The 27,285-nt window shown below is 50.8% G+C and overlaps 1 protein-coding gene across 4 annotated transcripts in view; it reads right to left on the bottom strand.

The window, feature by feature from the left end:
* The window catches only part of LOC139260068 (partitioning defective 3 homolog B-like), a 1,396,127-nt gene that overhangs the window by 534,318 nt on the left and 834,524 nt on the right, over positions 1 to 27,285 (bottom strand). For all 4 annotated transcript variants that reach the window (XM_070876196.1, XM_070876197.1, XM_070876199.1 and 1 more), the window contains one exon: positions 16,861 to 17,067. In XM_070876196.1, the coding sequence (XP_070732297.1) occupies positions 16,861 to 17,067 (207 nt within the window). The remainder of the gene's footprint in view (positions 1 to 16,860; positions 17,068 to 27,285) is intronic.

The following is a 27,285-nucleotide window of genomic DNA, read 5'->3' as shown; positions in this document are numbered from 1 at the left end:
GGTAGGGAGTCTGGTTTGCTGCAAGCTCCTTCCGCTGCCTGCGCTTGCTTTCTGCATGTTTTTGGCAACGAGACTCGAGGAGCTTTGTGTCCAACCCGGATGCTCTTCCTCCAGTTAGGGTGGTCTTTGGCCAGGGATTCCCAGCAGTCGATGTGGATGTTTCACTTCATCAAGGAGGCTTTGAGGGTGTCCTTGAAATGTTACCTCTGCCCACCTGGGGATCGCTTGCCGTGTAGGAGTTTCGAGTAGAGTGCTTGCTTTGGGAGTCTTGTGTTGGGCATGTGGACAATGTGGCTGGTGCGGTTGGTGCAGCTCCAACAAACTCGACATCATCCAGGGCAAAGCAGCCCACTTGATCGGTACCCATACACCACCTTAAACATTCATTCCCTTCGCCACTGGTGCACCGTGTCTGCAGTGTGTATTATCTACAAGATGCATTGCAGCAACTCACCAAGGCTTCTTCGGCAGCAAACTCACAACCTCGACCATTTGGAAGGAGAAAGGGCAGCAGGCACATGGGAACACCATCACCTGCAAGTTCCCCTCCAGATTGCACACAACCCTGACTTGGAAGTATATTGTCATACGGGGGAGCCAATTTAAAACCGAGTTGAGAAGGAATTTCTTCTCCCAGAGGGTTGTGAATCTGTGGAATTCTCTGCCTAAGGAAGCAGTTGGGGCTAGCTCATTGAATGTATTCAAGTCACAGATAGATAGATTTTTGACCAATAAGAGAATTAAGGGTTATGGGGAGCGGGCGGGTAAGTGCAGCTGAGTCCACGGCCAGATCAGCCATGATCTTGTTGAATGGCGGAGCAGGCTTGAGGGGCTGGATGGCCTACTCCTGTTCCTAATTCCTATGTTCCTTCATCATCACTGAATCAAAATCCTGGAACTCCTTCGCCAACAGCACTGTGGGAGTACCTTCACCACAAAGACTGCCGTGATTCAAGAAGGTGGCTGACCACCATCTCCTCAAAAATTTAAAACAAAGGCATACAATGTTGCGAAGAATAGTGGGAAGCCAGAGGATTGGGAATTTTTTTAGAAACCAGCAAAGGATGCCTAAATAAATAAAGAGAGAGAAGATAGTTTATGAGAATAAACTAGCAAGAAATATAAAAATAGACAGTAAGATCTTCTACAGGTATATAAAAAGGAATAAAGTAGCTAAAGTAAATGTTGGCCCCTTAGAGGATGAGACTGGGGAATTAATAACGGGAAACAGGGAAATGGCAGAGACTTTGAACAAGTATTTTGTATCGGTTTTCATGGTTGAAGACATTAAAAGCATCCCAATAATTGATAATCAGGGGGCTATTGAGAAGGAGGAACTTAAAACAATCACTATCACTAGAGGAAAAAGTACTTGGCAAACTAATGGGACTAAAGGCGGACAAGTCCCCTGGACATGATGGTCTGCACCCCAGGATCTTAAAAGAAGTGGTTGCAGAGATAGTGGATGCATTGGTTGTAATCTACATGGTATTGGGGGTAATATGCTGACGTGGATAGAGAACTGGTTGGCCGACAAGAAGCAGAGAGTCGGGATAAGCGGGTCCTTTTCAGAATGGCAGGCAGTGACTAGTGGAGTGCCGCAGGGCTCAGTGCTGGGACCCCCAGCTCTTTACAATATACATCAATGATTTGGATGAAAGAATTGAGTGTAATATCGGTAAGTTTGCAGATGACACTAAACTGGGTGGCGGTGTGAGCTGTGAGGGGGACGCTAAGAGGCTGCAGGGTGATTGGACAGGTTAGGGGAGTGGGCAAATGCATGGCAGATGCAGTATAATGTGGATAAATGTGAGCTTATCCATTTTGGGGGCAGAAACGTGAGGACAGAATATTATCTGAATGGTGGCAGATTTGGAAAAGGGGAGGTGCAACGAGACCTGGGTGTCATGGATCATCAGTCATTGAAAGTTGGCATACAGGTACAGCAGACGGTGAAGAAGGCAAATGGTATGTTGGCCTTCATAGCTAGGGGATTTGAGTATAGGAGCAGGGAGGTCTTGCTGCAGTTGTACAGGGCCTTGGTGAGGCCTCACCTGGAATATTGTGTTCCTAATCTGAGGAAGGACGTTCTTGCCAGTGAGGGAGTGCAGCGAAGGTTCACCATACTGATTCCTGGGATGGCAGGACTGACATATGAGGTGAGACTGGATCAAAGGGGCATTTATACATTGGAGTTTAGAAGGATGAGGGGGGATCTCTCAGAAACATATAAAATTCTGACGGGACAGACTGGTTAGTTGCGGGTAGAATGTTCCCGATGTCGGGGAAGTCCAGAACCAGGGGACACAGTCTTAGAATAAGGGATAGGCCATTTAGGACTGCGATGAGGAGAAACTTCTTCACTCAGAGAGTTGTTAAACTGTGGAATTCCCTGCCGCAGAGAGTTGTTGATGCCAGTTCATTGGATATATTCAAAAGGGAGTTAGATATGATCCTTACGGCTAAGGGGATCAAGGGGTATGGAGAGAAAGCAGGAAAGGAGTACTGAGGGAATGATCAGCCATGATCTTATTGAATGGTGGTGCAGACTCGAAGGGCCGAATGGCCTACTCCTGCACCTATTTTCTATGTTTCTATGTTTCTAAAATTCCCTGGATTCTGGAGAGGTGCCGGCAGATTGGAAAACTGCAAATGAGGGAGACAGAAAGTCTATAGACCAGTTAGCCTAACATCTGTGATTGGGAAAATGCTGGAGTCCATTATTAAGGAAGTAGTAGAAGGACATTTAGAAAATCAGAATACAGTCAATCTGAGTCAGCATGGTTTTATGAAATGGAAATCATGTTCGGTAGATTTTTTTTTTGCTAGAGTTCTTTGAAGATGTAACGAGCTGGATGGATAAAGGGGAACCGGTAGATGTCGAGTTTTTGGATTTCCAGAAGGCATTTGATAAGATGCCACATAAAAGGTTGCTGCACAAGATATGAGCTCACGATGTTCAGGCTAATATTTTAGCATGGATAGAGGATGAGCTAACTAACAGAAAACAGAGATTCGGGATAAATGGTTCATTTTCAGGTTGGCAATCTGTAACTAGTGGGGTGCCACAGGGATCAGTGCTGGGGACTCAACTATTTACAATCTATATTAATGACTTGGATGAAAGGACCAAGTGTAATTTAGCCAAATTTGTTGATAATACAAAGATAGGTGAAAAAGCAAGTTGTGAGGAGGACACAAAAAATCTGCAAAGGGGTATAAATAGGCTGAATGAGTGGGCAAGAATTTGGCAGATGGAGTATAATGTGGGAAAATGTGTGATTATGCACTTTGGTAGGAAAAATAAAACAGCAAATTATTATTTAAATGGGGAGAGATTACAAAATGCTGCAGTAGAGAGAGATCTGGGGTTCCTTGTACATGAAACACAAAAAGTTAGCATGCAGGTACAGCAAGTAATGAGGAAGGCAAATAGAGTGTTGGCCTTTATTGCAAGGGGGATGGAGTGTAAAAGTAGGGAGGTCCTGCTACAACTGTACAGGGCATTGCTGAGACCACACCTGGAGTACTATGTACAGTTTTGGTCCCCTTATTTAAGGAGGGATATACTTGCATTGGAGGCAGTTCAGAGAAGGTTCACAAGGTTGATTCCTGAGATGAAGGGGTTGTCTTATGAAGAAAGGTTGAACAGGTTGGGCCTATACTCATTGGAGTTTAGAAGAATGAGAGGTGATCTTATTGATATAAAAAAGATTCTGAGAGGGGCTTGACAAGGTAGATGTTTCCCCTTGTGGGAGAATCTAGAACTAGGGGGCATGGTTTCAGAATAAAGTGTCTCACATTTAAAATGGAAATGAGTAGAAATTTCTTCTCTCAGAGGATCATGAATCTTTGGAATTCTCTATCATAGATAGCTGTCGAGACTGGTTTATTGAATATACTTAAGGTGGAAATAGACAGATATCTGAATGATGAGGGAGTCAAGGGTTATTGGGAGTGGGCAGGGAAGTGGAGTTGAGACCAAGATCAGATCAGCCATGATCTTATTGAATGGCAGAGCAGGCTCGAGGGGCCAATTGGTCTACTCCTGCTCCTATTTTTTTATGTTCTTATGTTCAAGGGCAAGTGGAGATGGACAATAAATGCAGGCTTTGCCAGCGACGCCCACATCCAGGAACAACTTCAAAAAAACACTTTGATGGGGCTTACCATCAGACTCTGAATCACAATTAGGAAATTATGAACATCATAGTTTAAGTTTAGTCCAAGGGATTAATGAGAGGTATAAAACAAAGAATGGGAGGGGCTCATGTTCATTTCAAAGGGAATCCTGAGTAAAATGAGGCAAACTAGCAACACTCTGAAACTTATCAGTGATGGGATCATTATTCAGACTCAATGATCTGCATTCAGAATTCTGAATCGATAGCTTGCCAGCATCCATGAGCAACTTCCCTGGACGATACTGGGACTTTAACTGACACATGCTGCAAGAGCTTTTCCCATAACATCAATAGCACAAACCACCAAGAGCAAGAATGACTGCATTCAGTACTTGTCCCCAAAAGTAAAAAGAAAGATTTGCATTTATATGGTGTCGTTCACAATCATAGGATGTCCCAAAGTGCTTCACAGCCAATGAAGTACAATTTTTGCAGTATAGTCACTGTTGTAATGCAGGAAATGAGGCAGCCAATTGGCGCCCACAAACAGCAAGGTGATAATGACCAGATAATCTGTTTTAGTGATGTTGGTTGAGGGATAAATATTGGCCAGGACACTTGGGAGAAGTCTTCTGCTCTTCTTCAAAACTCCCTCTTCTGCCTCAGGTATTGCACTGGAGCGTCAGTTTAGATTTTGTGCTCAAGTCCCTGAAGTGGGACTTAAACCCACAACCTTCTAACTCAGAGACGAGAGGGCTGCATTCAGTTCTTGTCCAAAAGCACAAGGGGAACTGTATAAGCTTTAGCACTGCTGCAGAGAAAGTTGCAATGCTGCTTTTAGTAAATAGAGCTTGTGGTGGATGACCCAAGTCAGCTTTTGATTGATGACCTATTAGTGCATTATTTATGTCAGTACACTACTCGCCAAGCACCATACCTAACTAGGAATGAAACACTGATGTTTGCTGCAGTATAAAGTATTACGATCCAGGTCCCCTCTAGCAACAAAAACTGATTGCAGAGCCTTCAGTTCTTTTCTTGCTGAAAATCAGGTCTGGAGTTGCATGCCCAACACATCTGTGGTCAGCATGGTACACTCTACAGGCAGCATTCGGTGTCAGCTGTGGCTCAGTGATAGCACTCTCACATTCGAGTCAGAAGGTTGTGGGTTCAAGATCCACTCCAGAGACTTGAGCACAAAAATGAAGGCTGACACTTCAGTGCAGTTAGCATTCTCGGAGGTGCCGTCTTTTGAATGAAACATTAAACTGAGAACCATTTGCCCTCTCAGGTGGTCGCAATATATCCCATTCTACTATTCGAAGAAGATTAGGAGAGTTCTCCTTGGTGTGCCACCCAGCACTTACCCTTCAACAAACATCGCTAAAACAGATTACCTGGTCATTATTGTTATATATGTGGACTTGAATTTACTCTGTACAGCCATCAGAGGGCTCAACCCCTGGAGTCGCAAGGGATCCCATAATTCCTTGGGAGCACAGGTATTTAAGGAGACTTCACAGGTTGGAGAGGCACTCTGGAGACCTGCAATAAAAGACTAAGGTCACACTTTACTTTGAGCTCACAGTGTTCAGTCTGACTCTTTCTCCAGACACAACAACTGGCGATGAGATACAGATAGCGAACCCAAAGATGCAGAGAACAGTGGCCATCCTGGAGAAATTCTCGGAGGGAGTGATGAGGAAACTTTTGTGGAGCGACTCGACCAATACTTCGTGGCCAACAAGCTAGATGGGGAAGAGAGCACTGCCAAACGAAGGATGATCCTCCTCACCGTCTGTGGGGCACCAACATATGGCCTCATGAAGAATCTGCTCACTCCAGCGAAACCCACAGAGAAATCGTACGACGATTTGTGCACACTGGTCCGAGAGGATTTGAACCTGAAGGAAAGCTTTCTGATGGCGAGATACCAGTTCTAAACCTACAAAAGGTCTGAAGGCCAGGAAGTGGCGAGTTATGTTGCCAAGCTAAGACGCCTTGCAGGACATTGCGAATTTGAAGGATGTTTGGAGCACATGCTCAGAGACTTTTTCGTATTTGGCATTAGCCACAAAACCATACTTCGCAATTTGTGACTGTAGAGACCCCAGCCTTGAGTAAGGCCATAGCAATAGCTGAGGCGTTCATTGCCATCAGTGACAATAAGAAGCAAATCTCTCAGTACACAAGTGCTGCAAACAAAGTGATGTTGGTTTTGAATCGTAACGCACAGGGTAGGTCACACATACCTGCAGCTACACATCCGCAGTTGTCTCCAAGTCCACCATTAAGGGTGATGAATGCAAGGCCATTAACACCTTGTTGGCGCTGCGGAGGTGATCATTGTTTCCATTCATGCCGATTCAAAGAGTACGTTTGCAAGGACTGTGGGACAATGCGACACCTCCAACGCGTGGGCAGACGAGCTGCAAAGCCTGTTTAACCTGCAAACCATGATATTGCAGAGGAGGACAGATCCACGGAGGATCACGACGAACCAGAGCCTCAGATTGAGGAGGCAGACGTATATGGGGTGCACACATTCACCACGAATTGTCCCCCGATAATGCTGAATGTTGAACTAAATGGACTCCCGATGTCAATGGAGCTGGACACGGGCGCGAGCCAGTCCATCATGGGCAAAAGGACATTCGAAAGGTTGTGGTGCACCAAGGCCTCAAGGCCATTCTTAACTCCAGTTTGTACGAAATTAAGAACTTACACGAAAGAACGGATTCCTGTAATCGGCAGAGCTACCGTAAAGGTCTCCTACGATGGAGCGGTGCACAAGCTACCACTCTGCGTGGTACCAGGCGATGGTTCCACGCTGCTCGGCAGGAGCTGGCTGGGAAAGATACGCTGGAACTGGGATGACGTCCGAGCGCTATCGGCCACTGACGACACTTCGTGTGCCCAGGCTTTAAACAAATTTCCTTCGCTGCTCGAACTAGGCATCGGGAAATTCCAAGGAGCAAAAGTGCAGATCCACCTAATTGCAGGGGCGCGACCCATCCATCACAAGGCGAGAGTAGTACCATACATGATGAGAGAAAGGGTAGAGATTGAGCTGGACCAGCTGAAAAGAGAGGGCTTCATTTCCCCGATCGAGTTCAACCAATGGGCCAGACCTGTCATCCCAGTCCTCAAGGGAGTTGACACCGTCAGAATCTGTGGCGATTACAAAGTAACTAGCAATCGTTTCTCTGTGCAGGACCAATACCCACTACCAAAGGTCGACGGCCTCTTTGCAACGCTGATGGGAGGAAAGACATTCACGAAGCTGGATCTGACTTCAGCCTACATGACGCAGGAACCGGAGGAATCATCGACGGCTCTCACCTGCATCAACACACACAAAGGTCTTTTTGTTTATAACAGATGCCCGTTTGGAATCCGATCGGAGGTGACGATATTCCAGAGAAACGTGGAAAACTTACCAAAGTCGGTCCTGCATACCGTGGTCCTTCCAGGACGACATCTTGGTCACAGGTCGAAACACAGTCGAGCATCTGCAGAAACTGGAGGAGGTTCTTAGTCGACTCAACCGCGTGGGGCTCAGGTTAAAACGCTCAAAGTGCGCTTTCCTGGTGCCTGAAGTGGAGTTTCTGGGAAGGAGGATTGCGGCGGACGGCATCAGGCCCATCAAAACGAAGACGGAGGCAATCGAGAACGCACCGAGGCCACAGAGCGTGATGGAGCTGCGGTCGTTTCTGGGACTCCTGAACTACTTTGGTAACTTCTTACCGGGTCTCAGTACACTGTTAGAACCACTGCACGAAACGGGGCAAAGGTGGGTTTGCGGCAAAAGCCAAGAAAATGCCTTTGTAAAAGCGAGAAAATTGTTATGCTCAAACAAATTGCTTGTGTTGTATGATCCATGTAAGCGTTTGGTACTAGCATGTGATGCGTCGTCATATGGCGTTGAGTGTGTATTGCAACAAGCTAATGTTTTCGGGAAACTGTAACCGGTTGCTTATGCATCCAGGAGTCTATCTAAGGCTGAGAGCCCCTACAGCATGATTGAGAAAGAAACATTAGCGTGTGTCTATGGGTTAAAGAACCCATGCCTGTTTGGACTAAAATTCGAATTGGAAACTGACCATAAGCCACTTAAATCCCTGTTCTCCAAGAGTAAAGGGATAAATGCCAACGCATTGGCCCGCATCCAGAGATGGGCGCTCATGTTGTCCGCATCCAACTACGCCATCTGCCACAGGCCAGGCACAGAAAACTGCGCTCATGCTCTCAGTAGGCTGCCATTGCCCACCACGGGGATGGAAATGGCGCAGAGCTAGCCATGGTTATGGAAGCATTTGAGTGAGCAATCACACGTCACTGCCCGGCAGATCAAAACCTGGACAAGCCAGGATCCCTTATTATCTCTAGTCAAAAGCTGTGTGCTTCACGGGAGCTGGTCCAGTGTCCCAGTGCAAATGCAGGAAGAGATAAAGCCGTTCCAGTGGCGCAAAGATGAAATGTCTATACAGGCAGACTGCCTTCTATGGGGCAATCGAGTAGTGGTCCCCAAGAAGGGCAGAGAAACCTTCATCAATGACCTCCACAGTATCCACCTAGGCATCGTAATGATGAAAGCGATAGCCAGATCCCACATGTGGTGGCCTGGTTTCAATGCGGACTTAGAGTCCTGCATTCACAGATGTAATACATGCTCGCAGTTGAGCAATGTACCCAGGGAGGTGCGCTAAGTTTATGATTTTGGCCCTTCAAACCGTGGTCTAGGATACACATCGACTGTGCCGGCCCGTTCTTGGGTAAAATGTTCCTTGTGGTTGTAGACGCGTACTCCAAGTGGATTGAACGTGAGATAATGTCGGCTAGCACGTCCATTGCCACAACTGAAAGCCTGTGGGCCATGTTTGCCACACACGGCCCACCCGATGTCCTGGTGAGCGACAACGAGCCATGTTTTACCAGTGCTGAGTTCAAAGAATTCATGACCCGCAACGGGATCAACCATGTCACATCTGCCCTGTTTAAACCAGCATCCAATGGTCAGGCAGAGAGAGCAGTGCAAACCGTCAAGCAAGGCTTGAAGAGGGTAACTGAAGGCTCACTGCAGACTCACCTATCCCGAGTCCTATTTAGCTACCGCACGAGATCCCACTCACTCACTGGGATCCCACCTGCTGAACTGCTCATAAAAAGAGCACTTAAGACAAGGCTCTCGTTAGTTCACCCTGATCTACATGAACAGGTAGAGAGCAGGCGGCTTCAACAAAGTGCACACCATGATAGCGCAAATGTGTCACGCGAGATTGAAATCAATGATCCTGTATTTGTATTAAATTATGGAATAGGTTCCAAGTGGCTTCCCGGCACTGTCATGGCCAAAGAGGGGAGCAGGGTGTTTCGGGTCAAACTTTCAAATGGACTCATTCACCGGAAACACTTGGACCAAATCAAACTCAGATTCACGGACTATCCTGAGCAACCCACCTTGGACCCTACCTTTTTTGATCCCCCAACATACACACCAGTGGCAACCGGCACCACGGTTGACCATGAAGCAAAACCCATCATCCACAGCAGCCCAGCAGGGCCCAACACGCCAGGCAGCCCAGCAAAGGCCAGCTGCACAGCAGCCCAGCAAGGGCCCAAGAAATGATTCAACACCACCAGCTTTCACACTGAGACGATCAACCAGCGCAAGAAGGGCCCCAGATCGACTCGACTCACATTGTAAATAGTTACACTATTGACTTTTAGGTGGGGGGTTGGGGCGGGGAGTGTTGTTATATATGTATACTTGTATTTACTCGGTACAGCCACCAGAGGGCTCATCCTCTGGAGTCCCAAGGGATCCCATAATCCCTTGGGAGCACAGATATTTAAGGAAGCTTCACAGGTTGGAGAGGCACTCTGGAGACCTGCAATAAAAGATTGTCACATTTTACTTGAGCTCACAGTGTTCAGTCTGACTCTTTCTCCATACACAACAATTATCATATTGCTGTTTGTGGCATCTTGCTGTGTGCAAATTGGCTGCTGCATTTCCTACATTACAACAGTGACTGTACTTCAGAAATATTTCATTGGCTGTAAAGCTTTGGAGCATCCTGAGGTCGCGAATGGCGCTATAAAAATGTAAGTCTTTGTTTTTAACTTCAGTTGTAGACCTAATTATTGCTAAGAAAACAATGGTAATTTCAAGGGGTGAGGGTTCCCCACAAATTTGGCAGGAAATTATTTATTTTGAACCAATTCACAATCCAAAACAAAATCTACAAAAAAATATTTTCTGATCATCCCTAAATATTCTTGATAACAGAGCAGCATTTTGTGACCTCTCCCTTCAATACTTGCTATTTTGTGATGATGGTATTGTGCAAACAGTGCATAAATAATTTAAGGATTCGTAATGGAAGTGAATTGACATGGGATTTGTATTTCCACAATACATTTTGCTTGGACTCCAAGTGGGAATAAAAATTCTATTTCTTTGTCATCCAGGATGTTTTCTGATTATATTAACTGTCGGAGCTTTATAAATAAATAATTGGGTTTGTTTATATTTTATTTTAAAGAGGAGTATTACGAACGCAGAGGGCCATTTAATATTCTCATTTATATCATGTGAGCTACAGGTCGCCTCTCTTTAGAAGGACCTGCCGATCGCTTATGTACACGCCGTTCGTGTAGATATTAACTGCTGACTTTACAAAGGGCTTTCTCAGCCTCAAATGCAATTCCTATCATCGACAGGTCACAGAGCTAATGTGAGCCTGCAGTTCTGCAACTTGAAGACCTATCTGAAATTCCAACAGCTTTGGCTTTTAAATCGTTAATTGGTCGTCCTACAGAAAGAAAAGCCACTGTCTCAGTTCCACAGCCATTAGCACGTCTGCGTGCATAAGAGGCTGTATACGTGACTGAGAAGCCAAGACAGGACACCTTTGGTTGCTGTACAAGTAGTCTTCGCGGTAGAATCTAGTGGACAGGTATAAAAAATAATTTAAAAGGCTAATGGAATGTTAGCCTTTATCTCAAGGGAGCTGGAATCCAAATGCTGGAAGTTATGCTTCAGTTGGATAAAGCTCTGGTTAGACTCCATCTAGTGTACTGTGTTCAGTTCTGGGCACTGCAGTTCAGGAAGGCTATATTGGCTTTGGAGGGGCGTGCAGCACAGATTCACTTGAATTATACCAGGGCTAAAAGGGTTAAATTGAGGATAGGTTGCATAGACTGGGTTTGTATTCCCTTGAGTATGGAAGATTAAGGGGTGAGCTAATTGAGGTGTTTAAGGTGATTAAAGGAGTTGATAGGGTGGAAAGAGAGAGAGGAACTATTCTCCTTTGATGGTGCGGGGGTGGGGGGTGGTGGGGTGGTGGGGGGTGGGGGGTGTCCAGAACAGGTGGCATAATCTTAAAGTTAGAGCTAGGCCATTCAGGAGTGATGTCAGGAAACACTTCTTTACACAAAGGATTGTGGAAATCTGAAACTCTCTCTCCCAAAAAACTGTTGAAGCTGGGCGTCAGTTGAAAATTTCAAAACTGAGATTGATAGATTTTTGTTGGGTAAGAGTATTACGGGATATGGAACCAAGGCGGGTGAATGGAGTTAAGGTACAGATCAGCCATAATCTAATTGAATGGCGGAACAGGCTTGAGGCACTGAATGGCCTCCTCCTGTTTCTATGTATCTTATTGCACCAACCTGCGGTAATAAGTGGCGAACAGAAAGCACAGATCCATTCGTGTTTTTCTTTCTCTTTTTTTTAAAAAAAGGACATTGTATGCATCACAAGGAAGGGATTCAGCAGGGTCATAAACCAAAGAAAAGAAAATCACTATATTAAACTCTGCTCCGAAAAATTAATTTGTTGTGACCTTGTCTATAGTTTTTTTTTAAATGAATAGCAGCAATGTGGAGTTGAAGTCATTGTGCCTGTCACATAAACAAATGTTGGCTATTACACCACAAGCGGTTTATTATAGTAGTGATTTTCATGAATATTGAAAACCTACAACTCAAAAGAAATGAAACTGCTCATGAGATACCAGTTTCTCCTCATGCGTGAAATAAGCCAGTAATCAACTGCTAGCGATATGAGGGAGGAGAGGAATGGTAAGATAAACCATGTCTATAACCCTGTCTTCAGTGAGCCAAAGTGCCTTTGTGATATATACACTTGCCATCTCAATAGCATAAAGATATGGCTCTGCAACTGAAAAATAGTTTTCATGTTAAAATATATCTAGTGAATCACACAAAAATTAATTACTAGAATAGTACAGGAACTGCAAACCATCCCCGATACACCTCTGGGCTTGACCCCACAATGTCAGTTTTGGTCTCCTTCCTGAAGGAAGAATATACTTGCCTTAGATGGGGTACAACAAAAGTTCACTAGATTGATTCCTGGGATGGGGGGATTGACCTATGAGGAGAGATTGAGTGGACTAGGCCTATATCCCTTAGAGTTTAGAAGAATGAGAGGTGATCTCATTGAAATGTATAAAATTCTTACAGGGCTCGAAAGGGTAAATACAGGGAGGATGTTCCCCCTGGCTTGGGAGTCTAGAACTAGGGGTTACAGTCTCAGAATAAGGGGTCAGCCATTTAGGACTGAGATGAAGAGAAATTTCTTAACACAGATGGTTGTGAATCTTTGGAATTCTCTACTGTAGAGAGCTGTGGATGCTGAGTCGCTGAATATATTCGAGAGAGATCGATAATTTTTTGGAAAGTAAGGGAACCAAGGGATATGGGGATAGATTGGGGAGGTGGAGTTGAGGTAGAAGATTAGCCAAGATCTTATTGAATAGCAGGGCAGGCTCGAAGGTCAAAATGGCCTACTCCTGCTCCCATTTCTTATGTTCTTATGTCTTTCCACCATTGTCACAAACCCTTTCCTCAACATCTATCCTAGCCCTAAACTAATTATTAATACTGCTCTTCGAATGTGCACACAGTGTCTTATCACACTGAAATGTTAGAAAGTGTTTCACATGGTGAATTATTTTATGAGTGCAGTAACTTGTTATGTAAGCAAATGAGGCAACCAAGCAGGACACTGGAGGCATTGTAGAGTCATAGGCCATTCGGCCCATTGTGCCTGTGCCAGCTCTCTGAAAGAGCTAACAATTAGTTCCACACGCCATCTCTTCCCCCATAGCCCTGGAAATGTATCCTCTTCTGGTATATATCTAATTCCCTCTTAGCACCCTTTCATGCAGTGCATTCCATATCATAACAACTTACTGCCTCTACTCTCCCTTGGATTTTTTGCCAATTATTTTAAATACGTATTCTTTAGTTAGCGACCCTCCTGCCAGTGGAAACAACTTCTCCCGGTCTACCCTATTAAAACACCTCATAACTTTGAATACCTCTATTAAATCTCTCCTTAACCTTCTCTGCTCTAAGGAGAAAAATCTCAGCTTCTCCAGTCTATCCACGTAACTGAAGTCCCTCATCCATGGTAGCATTCTGGTAAATCTCCTCTGCACCCTGTCTAAGGCCTTGACATCATTTCTAAAGTGTGGTCCCTAAAATTGGACACAAAGGGCCCGAAATTGGTGAAAGCTAAGTTCCGCCCAAGTTCCATCCAAAGGATCGCTGAGATCCTGACGGTACTTTGGACGGAAGTTTCATGGAAAAATCTGGGAAAGACCACCCGGCAGCAAAAATGGGACTTACACGCCGATTTTGAGCGCCAGCGGGCGGTAGCTCCCATTCTCGGCAGCAAATGCAATCCTCGGCAAAGTACCGCTGAAGATTGAGTTGGGCCCAGGGAGGGGTGGGGGGAACTGATCAAATAAAAAATGTTCAATACGTTAAAAAAAAAACTAAAAATCCTTCAGGGGACCCCATCCACCTGAATCCCTGCAAAAAAAAAAGAAAAGTGGACTAACCTTTTTTTGCAGGTCTTCGTACTTACCGTTGAGGTAAGACCTGCCTCTATTTTCCCGTGTTGCAGCGAAGGCACGCCCGGACCAAATTGGCAACTCAGTGGGTGGGAGGACTCTTCTGCGTGTTGCATGCCGGCGCACGCCGGTGGATGTTACCCAGCGGTCTTCTCTCCCCGCCGGCGGGAGGCCTCCACCAAACTCGCTTGGAGGGTAGACCGCCCAGAAACCAGAGAGACTGCCAAAAACACTTGGCGGCAGTGGACGATAAGTCCACCAATTTTGGGCCCAATACCTGTACTCTAGATGAGACCTAACCAGTGATATATAAAGGTTTACCATAACTTCCTTGCTTTTGTATTCTAAACCTCTAATAATAAACCCAAGGATCCATATGCTTTATTAACAGCCTTATCCACTTGTCTTGCTAGCTTCAAAAATGTGTATGTGAACCCCCAGTGTCTCTGTTCCTGCACCTCCTTTAAAATGTCGGCATTTAATTTATACTGCCTCTCCTCATTTTACCTTCCAAAATACATCAATCAAGTCCCTTCTCTTATTTGAACAGTGGCATTGGATCTTTTAACACGCACCAGAACAGGCAAACAGGACTATGGTTTATAATGATAAAAAGGATATAGAGACACTGGAGAGGGTGCAAAAAAGATTAACAGGGATGATACCAGAACTGTGAGGTTATACCTATCACGAAAGGATGAACAGACTGGGTCTCTTTTTCGCTTGAAAAGAGAAGGCTGAGGGATGACCTAATAGAGGTCTTTAAAATTAAAAAGGTTTTGATAGAGTGGATACAGAGAGAATATTTCCACTTGTGGAAAAGAGTAAAACTAGAGGCCATCAATATTTACACACTGGAGGAACTGTGTGAGATACAACCGTGACAGCAATGGAAACTCTGGCATCCAGTCCCTCCCAGCATTGTTAAAATAACCATCAATGTAAGAGTCACCAAGAAATCAAAGAGGAAATTCAGAAGGAACTTCTTTATCCAGAGAGTGGTGAGAATGTGGAACTTGCTACCACAGCGTGTGGTTGAAGTGAATAGTACTGATGCATTTAAGGTGAAGCTAGATAACATATGAGGGAGAAGGAATAGAGGTTATGCTGGTAGAGTTAAATGAGAAATGATGGGAGGCGGCTCGAGTAGAGCATAAACGCCGGCATGGATTGGTTGGGATGAATGGCACGTTTCTGTGCTGTATATCCTATATAATTCTATAGTTCAATATCTCATTTGAAGGACTGCAACTATTCCTTTCTTTTGCTTGTCAATTCCACCTTGCTCTAAATGAGCGCCCCCCCGACCTGCGTGAAAGCACCATCGGCGGCAGGCGGGGTATAAATAGGAGAGCTAGCCACTCCAGGGAGCGGCACGAGCTGACCCAGGAGTGCGATCACCTCTACAAGGGCGACTGGACTGACGTCACTGGAGTCCAGGCAGCCCACTGGAGTGATGTCCGAGCCCAGCAAGGGGCTGATAGCTGAGCCCAGCAGGGGGGCTGAGATCCGGGTCAGCAGGGGGGGGGGGGCTGAGATCCAGGCCCAGGAGGTGCGGTGTTAAATGCCCAGTTGGGGGCGGAGGTCAAGCCCAGTGAGGGTCAGTGTTCAATCCCAGCTGGGGGCGGAGGTTGGGGCCCAGGGGAGGCGCAACAGAGCTTGGTCTCCAGTCATCTTGGTCAATCCTCCCCATTGGACTAAAACCTAGCTCTGTCAAGCCCATGTGTTGGCTGGTGTGCAACGGTCACCACACGTTAAAAAAATCCACGCACAGGCATCTTCCACCCTTTAAGATATAACTCATTGTAACACCTGTAAGCCCATCTTTTTTTTGGTGTAAAGAGCATCATCCTCGTCACGAGGGACTGTCAGTAGTAGTAGTAGCTCGAAATTAATCCTTGCATCCCAACCCTGGTCTCTGCATCAGCTCTTAATACACAGCATTGTTAAGAATGGCAGTTTCAAAGGAAGATGAGGAACAATATAATAAAAAGTTTGAAATGTAATGGAGAAATGCTGAATACCAAGTTTAAATAGGCATATGTTGTACTGTAATTTCACACAATCAATTCCAATGTGTTGTGATTGCATTCTGGTTTCATAATCCTTCATCACAACAACAAAGCAATGGGCTAGGAGTGATAATCTGGAAGCACCAGTCATAGGAAAATAAAATGCGAGATTGTCAGGAAGCTTTGAGAGGATGAGGTCAAGAGCATCTGGAAATCTGGAACTCTCTCCAACAAAAAGCTGTTGAGACTGGGGGTCAATTGAACATTTCAAAACTGAGCATGTTAGATTTTTGTTAGGTAAGGGTATTAAGAGATATGGAACCAAGCCATGTAAATGGAATTAATATATACATCAGCCATGATCTAATTGAATGACAGAACAGGATCGAGGGGCTGAATATGTTCCTAAGTGTAATGGGAAGTAGGTACAGAAACATATGCTGTGGCTCTCACTAACTACAAAACTAATTCGCTATCACAATTTAGGAATAAAGAGAATTTATTGACCCAAGGTGTTAGTGTTCATATATTGAGGAGTTTCTAGACTACAATCTTACACCTCAAAGGTAGACAAGATACATCTGACAGAGAGTTAACAGTCAGATTTGATGTTCAAGTAAAGAAACTAGAAAGGTGGCAAAATGGTCTAGTACCTCCCTGTTAATTTGGGTACCAAATACTAACAAACTCAGCTGGCATCATGGACTGTGAAGAGGCCAAGAGAAAACATAGAGGAGGAAAAATACTCAGATTCTTTTTCTACAATGTGAAACCAGCCTATAATAAAACGTTCAAACCATTGAAAAAAAATAACATGCGTAACAGAATACTTACCATCGTCTGGAATTTCTGGTCCATCATAGGACTTGTCAATTGCAGCTCTGAAGCTCTCGTTGCAACCCCGGCCTCGGACCATGTGAGGCCGGGGTCTGTGGAAGGGGAGCTCGTTCTTCCTGACCTCAGCAACAGCTGTTTGCAAACTCTCAAGAGAGCTAGACTTCTTCAAACCCAGCATGGGGCCCACATCTTTACCCATGGAGTCTGCTTGGAGGAAAAAAAATACGATGTTGCACATGTGTGACCTAAAATCCAGTGTCTCCATTGACACCACTGTTTTAACCAATGAATTGGAAGCAGGGCAGGACTTACAGCAGGACACACAGGAAACAGTCTATTTTACAGCAAACAACATCTATTTATTCAGAAAACAGAGTCTATTTAAACAGTGCGCTGCAGCAAACAGTCTACAGAGTCTATTTAAAATGTCTCTACGAACTACAGCAAACAGACCTCATGACTGAAACTGCAGCAAAGTCTCCAGATAAATTATTTCTCCAACTAAATGGAGTGAGTGGAGGATGTTACATACACATTATTCGTCTAAAACCAATCCCTTACAGCTGTGCAGTCTCCAGGTATAATTGATGGGGGAATTACCCAAACATCTCAATTTTAGCTAGGAATAGTGGTGTCACAACATGCAGCCCCCAAGATCAGGCACCTTATTTTTTCCCAAAAATACAAATAATTGCTTTATTTTGTTTTTATGAAACATGACCAACTAACTGCACTTTGCAAGTTGGAATGCTTAAGGGAATTCAGCGCAGAATAGTTCAGAATTCAGCTCAGTAACCCAACTAGTTGTCAGCCGCAGCTCAATGGGTAGCACTTGTGCCTCTAAGTCAGAAAGTTGTGGGTTCAAGTCCCACTCTAGAGACTTGAGCACAAAAATCTACACTAACACTTCCAGTGCAGTACTTGTCCTCACCATACAGCACTTCCCCCGAGTCATCAAGTTCCACGGCACAGCCCTGGATACCGTGGACCACTTCCCATATCTCAACAAGGGCAGGCATTGACGACAAGATCCAACACCGCCTCCAGTGTGCCAGTGCAGCCTTCGTTCGCCTTAGGAAAAGAGAGTTTGAAGACCATGCCCGCAAAACTGCCACCAAGCTCATGGTCTACAGAGCTGTAGTAATACCTGCCCTCCTGTATGGCTCAGAGACATGGACCATGTACAGTAGACATCTCAAGTTGCTGGAGAAATACCACCAACGATGTCTCCGCAAGATCCTACAAATCCCCTGGGAGGACAGGCGCACCAACATCAGCATCCTCACTCAGGCCAACATCCCCAGCATTGAAGCACTGACCACACTCGATCAGCTCCGCTGGGCAGGCCACATAGTCCGCACGTCAGACACGAGGCTCCCAAAGCAAGTGCTCTACTCGGAGCTCCTTCATGGCAAATGAACCAAATTCTGATTGGTTGTTTTTGAGTGAATGTGAAATTTGAGACAGTCAGCATGCTTTGTGCACCATAGACACATCGCATACACACGTTTTAATTAAGTTGATGTATTCTGAAGAACAGTTTAAATCTCTGGTAAGGTTATTGACATTCTTCGCAGAGGCATTTGGCCATTGAAAATATGGCAGGACTAAACCAAATGTATAGTGCAATTTTTAATTTCCTGCCTAAATGAGAGCTCTGCTCCCTCAAAGTTTGTAATGCCCAAATATAATCAATTCTATGGTAATTTAACATTGGGAACAGTTGTAATTTTATTTGCCCCTTCTCTGTTGTAAAAAAGACAATGAATAGCCAAGAAGCTCTGTCCAGTCACTGTGCAATGATGTTCTCACTGAAGGTTAAACAATCACTGAAATTTTATCTGAATTAAATCTGCAAATTATTACCAACAAATAACAACAGTAATTATAGTAAATGCATTTAAACTTTATACTAACTTCCCCAAAATGTATTCAGTTAGATATAACTTTTTAAACTCTTGTAATATTCCACCATCTCCTTTCTCTAAAGTTGCTCTGCTGTAATCGAAGTTCCACACAGAAATTGAGAAGATGGAGATAAAAATGCCACTCAAATAAATGTCAATTACTTTCCTTTACAGTCATCACAATGCAGTCTATACTCCCTTATCTAAATCTTCATTCCCTCCTCCACAATGCTCATTCATATACACGGGAAATATAGCAAGTTATTTTTCCTCTCTGAAACTTGCTGATTGATTCACTTAGCTAGCTGATTTCTACAAAATTCTTGGACGGATCATATGGCTGAATAGGAGAAGAGGCAGAGGGGAAGATGGAAAAGAGCAGGAGGGTGGGGAATAAAGAGTATGTGGAGGGGAAAAGCAACATTGGAGGGTGGAGGGGGGGGTTTGAGATAGAGTTCGAGGGGTCGAGAGTTGGGTTAGAGAGTGAGAGGGAAGGGAAAAGAGAACGGGGAGGGGAAGAGAGCAGGGAGGGGTAGATGAGCAGGAGGCGAGGGTGAAGAGGGAGGGGAGGGGGAAGAGGGGAGGCGAGGGTGGAGCGGAAGGCAAGGGGGAAGCGGGAGGGGATGGTGGAAGGGGAGGTGGGGATGAGGGAAGGGGAGGCGAGGAGAGGGGGGAGGCGAGGAGAGAGGGGGAGGCGAGGAGAGGGGGGAGGCGAGGAGAGAGGGGGAGGCGAGGAGAGAGGGGAGGCGAGGGGGAATGGGGAGGCGAGGGGGAAGGGGGAGGATAGGGGAGGCGAGGGGGAAGGGGGAGGTGAGGGGGAAGGGGGAGGTTGAAGGGGGGAGGTGAGGGGAGGGGTAAAGGGGGGAGGTGAAATGAGGGGGGTCCAGGGAGGAGAGGGGGGAGAGGGAGGAGGGGAAAGGAGATGGGGAGAGGGGAGAGGAGATGGGGAGAGGAGGGGGAAGGCGAGGGGGAAGGCGAGGGGGAAGGCGAGGGGGAAGGCGAGGGGGAGCGGGAAGCAAAGGGTGAACGGGAGGAGGCAGGGGCGAGGTGAGAGGGAGGCGAGGGGCGAGGTGAGGGGGAAAGGGAGGCGAGGGGGAGTGGGGGAGGTGGGGGGAGGGGGAGGAGAGAGAAGAGGGGGAAGTGGGAGGAGAGGGAAGTGGGAAAAAGGGGTAGGAGAGGGTAGAGGGGGAAGGAGAAGAGAGGGGGAAGGGGGGAAGGGTAGGAGGAGGAGATGGGGGGGAGAGAGGGGAGGGGGATGCGGGGGGGAGGAGAAGAGAGCAAAGGGGAGGCGAGGGGGAAGGGAAGGCGGTAGCAGGAGGTGAGAGGGAGGCGAGCCTGGAGGGGGGAGGGGGAAAGGGAGGAGAGGGAGAGGAGGGAGAGAATGGGGGAAGGGTAGTAGAGGGGAGAGGGGGGGAAGGGGGAGGAGAGGGGGAAGAGGGAAGGGGATGGGAGGCGAGGGGGGAGGAAAATCGAGGGGGAATGAGGAGGCGGAAGGGGGAGGAGATTGGAGGAGAGAGGTGACGGGGAAGAGGGGAGGTGAGGGGGAAGGGAGGAGGGCGAGGGGGGAGATGGGGAGTGAGGGGAGTGGGGAAGAGGAAAGGTGAAGGGACAGGGAGAACGGGAGGAGAGGGGAGTGGGAAAGGGGAGGAGAAGGGGAGGGGACGGGAGGAGAGGGGGGGGGAGGGGGAGTCAAGGGGGAGGGGGAATGGGGAGGCAGAAGGGTTGAGACGAGGGGGAAGGGGTAGGTGAGGGGTGAACGGGAGGCGAGGGGGAGGGGGAGGTGAGGGGAGTGGGGGAAGGGGAGGAGAAATTAGAGGAGAGGGGAGAGGGGGAGGTGAGGGGAGTGAGGGTGAGGGGGAAGGGGGAGGGTGAGGGGGGAAAGGCGAGGCAAGGGGGAAGGAGGAAGTGAGTGGGAAGGGGGAGGCGAGGGGTTAGGGGGAGGGAAGGGGAGGTGGAAAAAGGGGAGGTGGAAAAAGGGGAGCAGGGGGGAGGGGGAAGTGGAGGGGGGGGCGAGGTGGAAAAAGGGGAGCAGGGGGGAGGGGGAAGTGAAGGGGGGCGAGGGGAAAGGGGGTGGGCGGAGGGAAGGGAGGAGGTAAAAGGGGAAGGCAGGGTGCAAAAGTGGAAGGGGAAGGGCAGAGGGTAGGCGAGGGGGCAGAGGGTAGGCGAGGGGGACGAGGGGAGGCGGGGGGACGAGGGGAGGCGTGGGGGGAAGGAGGAGGTGAGAGGGGAGCGGGAGACGAGAGAGAGGGGAGTGAGGGAAGGGGGGCGAGGGGTGAAGGGGGAGGAGAGGGGTGAGGGGGAAGGGGGGGCGAGAGGGGAGGGGTTGGTGAGGGGGAGGAGGGATTTATTGAGGGGGAGGAGGGGTTGGTGAGGGGGAGGAGAGAGGGAAGAGGGGAGGGGAGGGGGTTAGCAGGAGGTGAGGGATAGGAAAGCGTGGAGGGGAAGGAGGAAAGGAGGGGAGGGAGAGGGGGAGAGAAGGGGGAAGGGGAGTAGAGGGGAGAGGGGGAAGGGGAAGTCAAGAGGGAATGGGGAGGCGGAAGGGGGAGGAGAGTGGAGAGGGGGAGTGGTGACGGGGAAGGGGGAGAGGCGAGGGGGTGGGGAAGGGGAGTTGAGGGGAGTGGGGGAAGGGGAAAGATGAGGGGAGAGGGAGAACGGGAGGAGAGGGGAGGGGTAAGGAGAGGAGAGGGGAGGGGGAAGGTGAGTAGAGGGAAGGGGGAAGGTGAGTAGAGGGGAGGGGCGAAGGGGGAGGAGAGGGGGAAGAGGTAAGGGGAGGAGAAGGGCGAGGGGCTATGGGGGAGGTGGTATGGGGAATGGGGGAGGGGGTATGGGGAAGGGGGAATGGGGAAGGGGGAATGGGGAAGGGGGAATGGGGAAGGGGGAAGGGGGAATGGGGAATGGGCAGGCGGGAGGCGAGGGGAAGGGGGGAGGCAAGGGGAAATGGGGTGGGTGAGGGGGAAGGGAGGAGTCAAAAGTGGAAGGGGAGAGGGCAGAGGGGAGTCGAGGGGGAAGGGGAGGGGGAGGTGAGAGGGGAGCGGGAGGTGAGTGGTGGAAGGGGAAGAGAGGTGCGGAAGGGGGGGAAGGAGAAGGCGGGGGAAAGGGGAGCGTGAGGCGAGGGGGGAGCGTGAGGCGAGGAGGGAGCGTGAGGCGAGGGGGAAGGAGTCAGGGAGGGAGAACGGGGAGGGGAGGGGAGAGGGGGAAGGGGAGGAGAGGAGGAGGGCGGAGGGGAGGGAGAAGGGGGCGGCGAGGGGGAGGCTGAGGGGGAAAGGGGAGGCGAATAGGAAAGGTTGGAAAAGGGGGAGAGGGGAAAGCAAGGGGGAGGCGAGGAGGAAGAGGAGGCAAGGGGGAAGGGGAGGAGAGGGGACAGGGGGAGAAGGGGAGGAGAGGGGAGAGGGAAGAGGAGGGGAAGGGGAAGGGTGGGAGAGAGGGAAGGGGGAGGCGAGAGGAGGCCATGGGGAAAGGGAGGCGAGTGGGAAGGGGGAAAGGGGGAGAGTGGAGGGGATAGCAGGAGGTGAGGGGGAGCCTGGAGGTAGAAGGGGGAATAGGAGGGGAGGGAGAGGAGGAGAGAAGGGGGAAGGGGAGTAGAGGGGAAATGAAGGGGGAGGAAGGCGAGGGGGGAGGAAAATCGAGGGGGAATGAGGAGGGGGGAGGAAAATCGAGGGGGAATGAGGAGGCGGAAGGGGGAGGAGATTGGAGGAGAGAGGTGACGGGGAAGAGGGGAGGTGAGGGGGAAGGGAGGAGGGCGAGGGTGGTGCGGGAGGCGAGGGGGGGGATGGGGAGGTGAGGGGAGTGGGGGAAGGGTAAAGATGAAGGGACAGGGAGAACGGGAGGAGAGGGGAGTGGGAAGGGGGAGGAGAGGGGGAGGGGACGGGAGGAGAGGGGGGAGGGGGAGTCAAGGGGGAGGGGGAAATGGGGAGGCAGAAGGGTTGAGACGAGGGGGAAGGGGTAGGTGAGGTGGGAACGGAAGGCGAGGGGAAGGTGAGGGAAGTGGGGGAAGGGGAGGAGAAAATGGAGGAGAGGGGAGAGGGGGAGGTGAGGGGAGTGAGGGTGAAGGGGAAAGGGAAGTGAGGGGGTAGGGTGAGGGGGAGGGTGAGGGGGAAAGGCGAGGCAAGGGGGAAGGGGGAGGTGAGTGAGAAGGGGGGAGTGAAGGGGATGTGGAAAAAGGGGAGCAGGGGGAGGGGGAAGTGGAGGGGGGGGCGAGGGGGAAGGCGGGAGGCGAGGGGAAAGGGGGTGGGCGGAGGGAAGGGAGGAGGAAAAAGGGGAAGGCAGGGTGCAAAAGTGGAAGGGGAAGGGCAGAGGGTAGGCGAGGGGGCAGAGGGTAGGCGAGGGGGACGAGGGGAAGGCGGGGGGGGAAGGAGGAGGTGAGGGGGGAGCGGGAGACGAGGGAGAGGGGAGTGGGGGAAAGGGGGGCAAGGGGAGGAGGGTGGGGGCGAGGGGGGGAAGGGGTGGAGGGTAGGGGGGGAAGGGGTGGAGGGTAGGAGAGGGGGAAGCGAGGGGAGGCGAGGGGGAAGGGGGAGGAGAGGGGCGAGAGTGGAGGGGTTGGTGAGGGGGAGGAGGGGTTGGTGAGGGGGAGGAGGGTTTGGTGAGGGGGAGGAGAGCGGGAAGGGGAAGGGTGGAGGGGAGGGGGTTAGCAGGAGGTGAGGGATAGGCAAGCGTGGAGGGGGAAGGAGGAAAGGAGGGGAGGGAGAGGGGGAGAGAAGGGGGGAAGGGGAGTAGAGGGGAGAGGGGAAAGTGGAAGTCAAGGGGGAATGGGGAGGCGGAAGGGGGAGGAGAGTGGAGAGGGGGAGTGGTGAAGGGGAAGGGGGAAGAGGTGAGGGGGGTGGGGAAGGGGAGATGAGGGGAGTGGGGGAAGGGGAAAGATGAGGGAAGAGGGAGAACGGGAGGAGAGGGGAGGGGTAAGGTGAGGAGAGGGGAGGGGGAAGGTGAGTAGAGGGGAGGGGCAAAGGGGGAGGAGAGGGGGAAGAGGGAAAAGGAGGAGAAGGTCGAGGGGCTATGGAGGTATGGGGAAGGGGTTATGGGGAAGGGGGAATAGGCAGGGGGGAGGCGAGGGGAAGGCGGGAGGCAAGGGGGAAGGGGAGGGGGAGGTGTGAGGGGAGCGGGAGGTGAGTGGGGGAAGGGGAAGAGAGGGAAGGGGGGGAAGGGGGAAGGGGAAAGGGGAAGGCGGGGGAAGGGGGGAGCATGAGGCGAGGGGGGAGCGTGAGGCGAGGATAGAGCATGAGGCGAGGGGGGAGCGTGAGGCGAGGGGGGAGCGTGAGGCGAGGGGGGAGCGTGAGGCGAGGGGGGAGCGTGAGGCGAGGGGGGAGCGTGAGGCGAGGGGGAGCGTGAGGCGAGGGGGGGAGCATGAGGCGAGGAGGGAGCGTGAGGCGAGGAGGGAGCGTGAGGCGAGGGGGAAGGAGCCGGGGAGGGAGAACGGGGAGGGGAGGGGAGAGGGGGAAGGGGAGGAGAGGGGGAGGGCGGAGGGGATGGAGAAGGTGGCGGCGAGGGGGAGGCCGAGGGGAAAAGGGGAGGCGAATAGGAAAGGGTAGGAAAAGGGGGAGACGGGAGAGCGAGGGGGAAGGGGGAGGCGAGGAGGAATAGGAGGCAAGGGGGAAGGGGAGGAGAGGGGGAAGGGGAGGAAAGGGGAGGAGAGAGGAGGGGGGGAAGGGGAGGAGAGGGGAGATAAGGGGAAGGGGAAGGGTGGGAGAGAGGGAAGGGGGGGAGGTGAGGGGAGGCCATGGGGAAGGGGAGGCGAGTGGGAAGGGGGGAAAGGGGGAGGGGGAGGGGATAGCAGCAGGTGAGGGGGAGCCTGGAGGTAGAAGGGGGAATAGGAGGGGAGGGAGAGGAGGAGAGAAGGGGGAAGGGGAGTAGAGGGGAGATGGGGGGGGGGGGAAAGTGGGAAGTGGGAAGGGGGAGGAGAGGGGGAAGAGGGGAGGAGAGAAGAGGGAAAGGGGAGGAACGGGGTAAGGTGGGTGGGAGGCGAGGGGAAGCGGGGAGAGGCGAGGGGGAAGCGGGGAGAGGCGAGGGGGAAGGGAGGAGGCGAGGGGGAAGGGAGGAGGCGAGGGGGAAGGGAGGAGGCGAGGGGGAAGGGAGGAGGCGAGGGGGAAGGGAGGAGGCGAGGGGGAAGGGAGGAGGCGAGGGGGAAGGGAGGAGGCGAGGGGGAAGGGAGGAGGCGAGGGGGAAAGGAGGAGGCGAGGGGGAAAGGAGGAGGCGAGGGGGAAAGGAGGAGGTGAGGGGGAAACGAGGAGGCGAGGGGGAAGGGAGGAGGCAAGGGGGGGAGCAGAAGGTGACGGGAAGGGGGAAGCAAGGGGAGAAGGGGGAAGCGAGGGGAGAAGGGGGAAGCGAGGGGAGAAGGGGGAAGCGAGGGGAGAAGGGAGAAGCGAGGGGAGAAGGGGGAAGCGAGGGAGAAGGGGGGGAGAGGGGGAGGGGGAGAGGGAGACGAGGGCGGAGAGGGAGACGAGGGCGGAGAGGGAGGTGAGCGAGGATACAGGAGGCGAGGGGGAAGGGGAGGAGAGCGTTAAGGGAGAGGCGAGGGATAAGGGAGAGGCGAAGGATAAGGGAGAGGCGAGGGATAAGGGAGAGGCGAGGGATAAGGGGGAGGCGAGGGATAAGGGGGAGGCGAGGGATAAGGGGGAGGCGAGGGATAAGGGGGAGGCGAGGGATAAGGGAGAGGCGAGGGATAAGGGGGAGGCGAGGGATAAGGGGGAGGCGAGGGATAAGGGGGAGGCGAGGGATAAGGGGGAGGCGAGGGATAAGGGGGAGGCGAGGGATAAGGGGAGGCGAGGGATAAGGGGGAGGCGAGGGATAAGGGGGAGGCGAGGGATAAGGGGGAGGCGAGGGATAAGGGGGAGGCGAGGGATAAGGGGGAGGCGAGGGATAAGGGGGAGGCGAGGGATAAGGGGGAGGCGAGGGAGGGATAAGGGGGAGGCGAGGGAGGGATAAGGGGGAGGCGAGGGAGGGATAAGGGGGAGGCGAGGGATAAGGGGAGGCGCGGGATAAGGGGGAGGCGAGGGATAAGGGGGAAGCGAGGGATAAGGGGGAGGCGAGGGATAAGGGGGAGGCGAGGGATAAGGGGGAGGCGAGGGATAAGGGGGAGGCGAGGGATAAGGGGGAGGCGAGGGATAAGGGGGAGGTGAGGGATAAGGGGGAGGCGAGGGATAAGGGGGAGGCGAGGGATAAGGGGGAGGCGAGGGATAAGGGGGAGGCGAGGGATAAGGGGGAGGCGAGGGATAAGGGGGAGGCGAGGGATAAGGGGAGGCGAGGGATAAGGGGGAGGCGAGGGATAAGGGGGAGGCGAGGGATAAGGGGGAGGCGAGGGATAAGGGGGAGGCGAGGGAGGGATAAGGGGGAGGCGAGGGAGGGATAAGGGGAAGGCGAGGGATAAGGGGAGGCGCGGGATAAGGGGGAGGCGAGGGATAAGGGGGAAGCGAGGGATAAGGGGGAGGCGAGGGAGGGATAAGTGGGAAGCGAGGGAGGGATAAGCGGGAGGCGAGGGAGGGAGAAGGGGGAGGCGAGGGAGGGAAAAGGGGGAGGCGAGGGAGGGATAAGCGGGAGGCGAGGGAGGGAGAAGGGGGAGGCGAGGGAGGGATAAGGGGAGGCGAGTGAGGGATAAGGGGAAGGCGAGAGGGGAGGGATAAGGGGGAGGCGAGAGGGGAGGGATAAGGGGGAGGCAAGGGGGGAGGGGGAGGCAAGGGGGGAGGGGGAGGCAAGGGGGGAGGGGGAGATGAGAGGGGAGGCGAGGGGGGAGTGGGAGGATGGAAAGAAATCGATAGAAAAAATAAGGATGAAAGGGGGGATAGAGAGAGAAAGAATGAGTGAAACAAAAAAGTGAAGAGTGGGAAGGGAGTAAGTGAGGATGAAAGACAGAATTATTGAGTAATAGTTGTGCTGGCATGGGAGTGCGCAATACAAACGGGATGTCGGGAATGAAGGAGTTGGCAGAGTTTGGATAAGAAGGGGCGCACAAGTCAGCGAGACAAAAGGCTCACTCACATTTGCACTCTGGTATCGCATGGGCAGTCTCACTAGTTTTAGAATAACTCCCAGAAGAAACTATCGCCTCCCACCCGACTACCAAAAAATGTAAGAAACGTGATGAAAACTTAAGTGAGTAATGAAAAACTGGAAGAATTACAACATGGCTATATCAGCTACATTATCTGATCACAGATTCATTATTTTATAGTATCTAATATAAAAATACAGATACCCCAAAGCTCAAAGATGTTTTCATACTTGGGCTGGATTTTCGGCATTTTGCGGTTTCCCCCATTTCCGGGTGCAATTTGCGGTGGAGTCAAAAATTTAGCACTGGGTTAAGGTTAGCGCCAGAGCAAGGAACTTTCGCCAAATGAAAGTTCACGTGGAGCATTAGCGTTAACTCCGGCATTGCACCACAGATTGTGCGCGCCGGAGCCAAAAGTTCCAGCACCAAAAGAGAAAACCAGCTGTTCTGCGCATGCGCAAGTTAAAAAAAAAATTATTTCCTTCCCATGCTTCTGGTCTGGTCTCCAGTCACAAAAGCTAACGCAGGGCGCGGCCG

Source organism: Pristiophorus japonicus, chromosome 3, assembly GCF_044704955.1.
Source record: "Pristiophorus japonicus isolate sPriJap1 chromosome 3, sPriJap1.hap1, whole genome shotgun sequence".
In the NCBI taxonomy this organism is placed as follows: domain Eukaryota; kingdom Metazoa; phylum Chordata; class Chondrichthyes; family Pristiophoridae; genus Pristiophorus; species Pristiophorus japonicus.
Note: the sequence above shows the minus strand (reverse complement) of the source record. Positions and strands in the feature narration are given on the sequence as shown.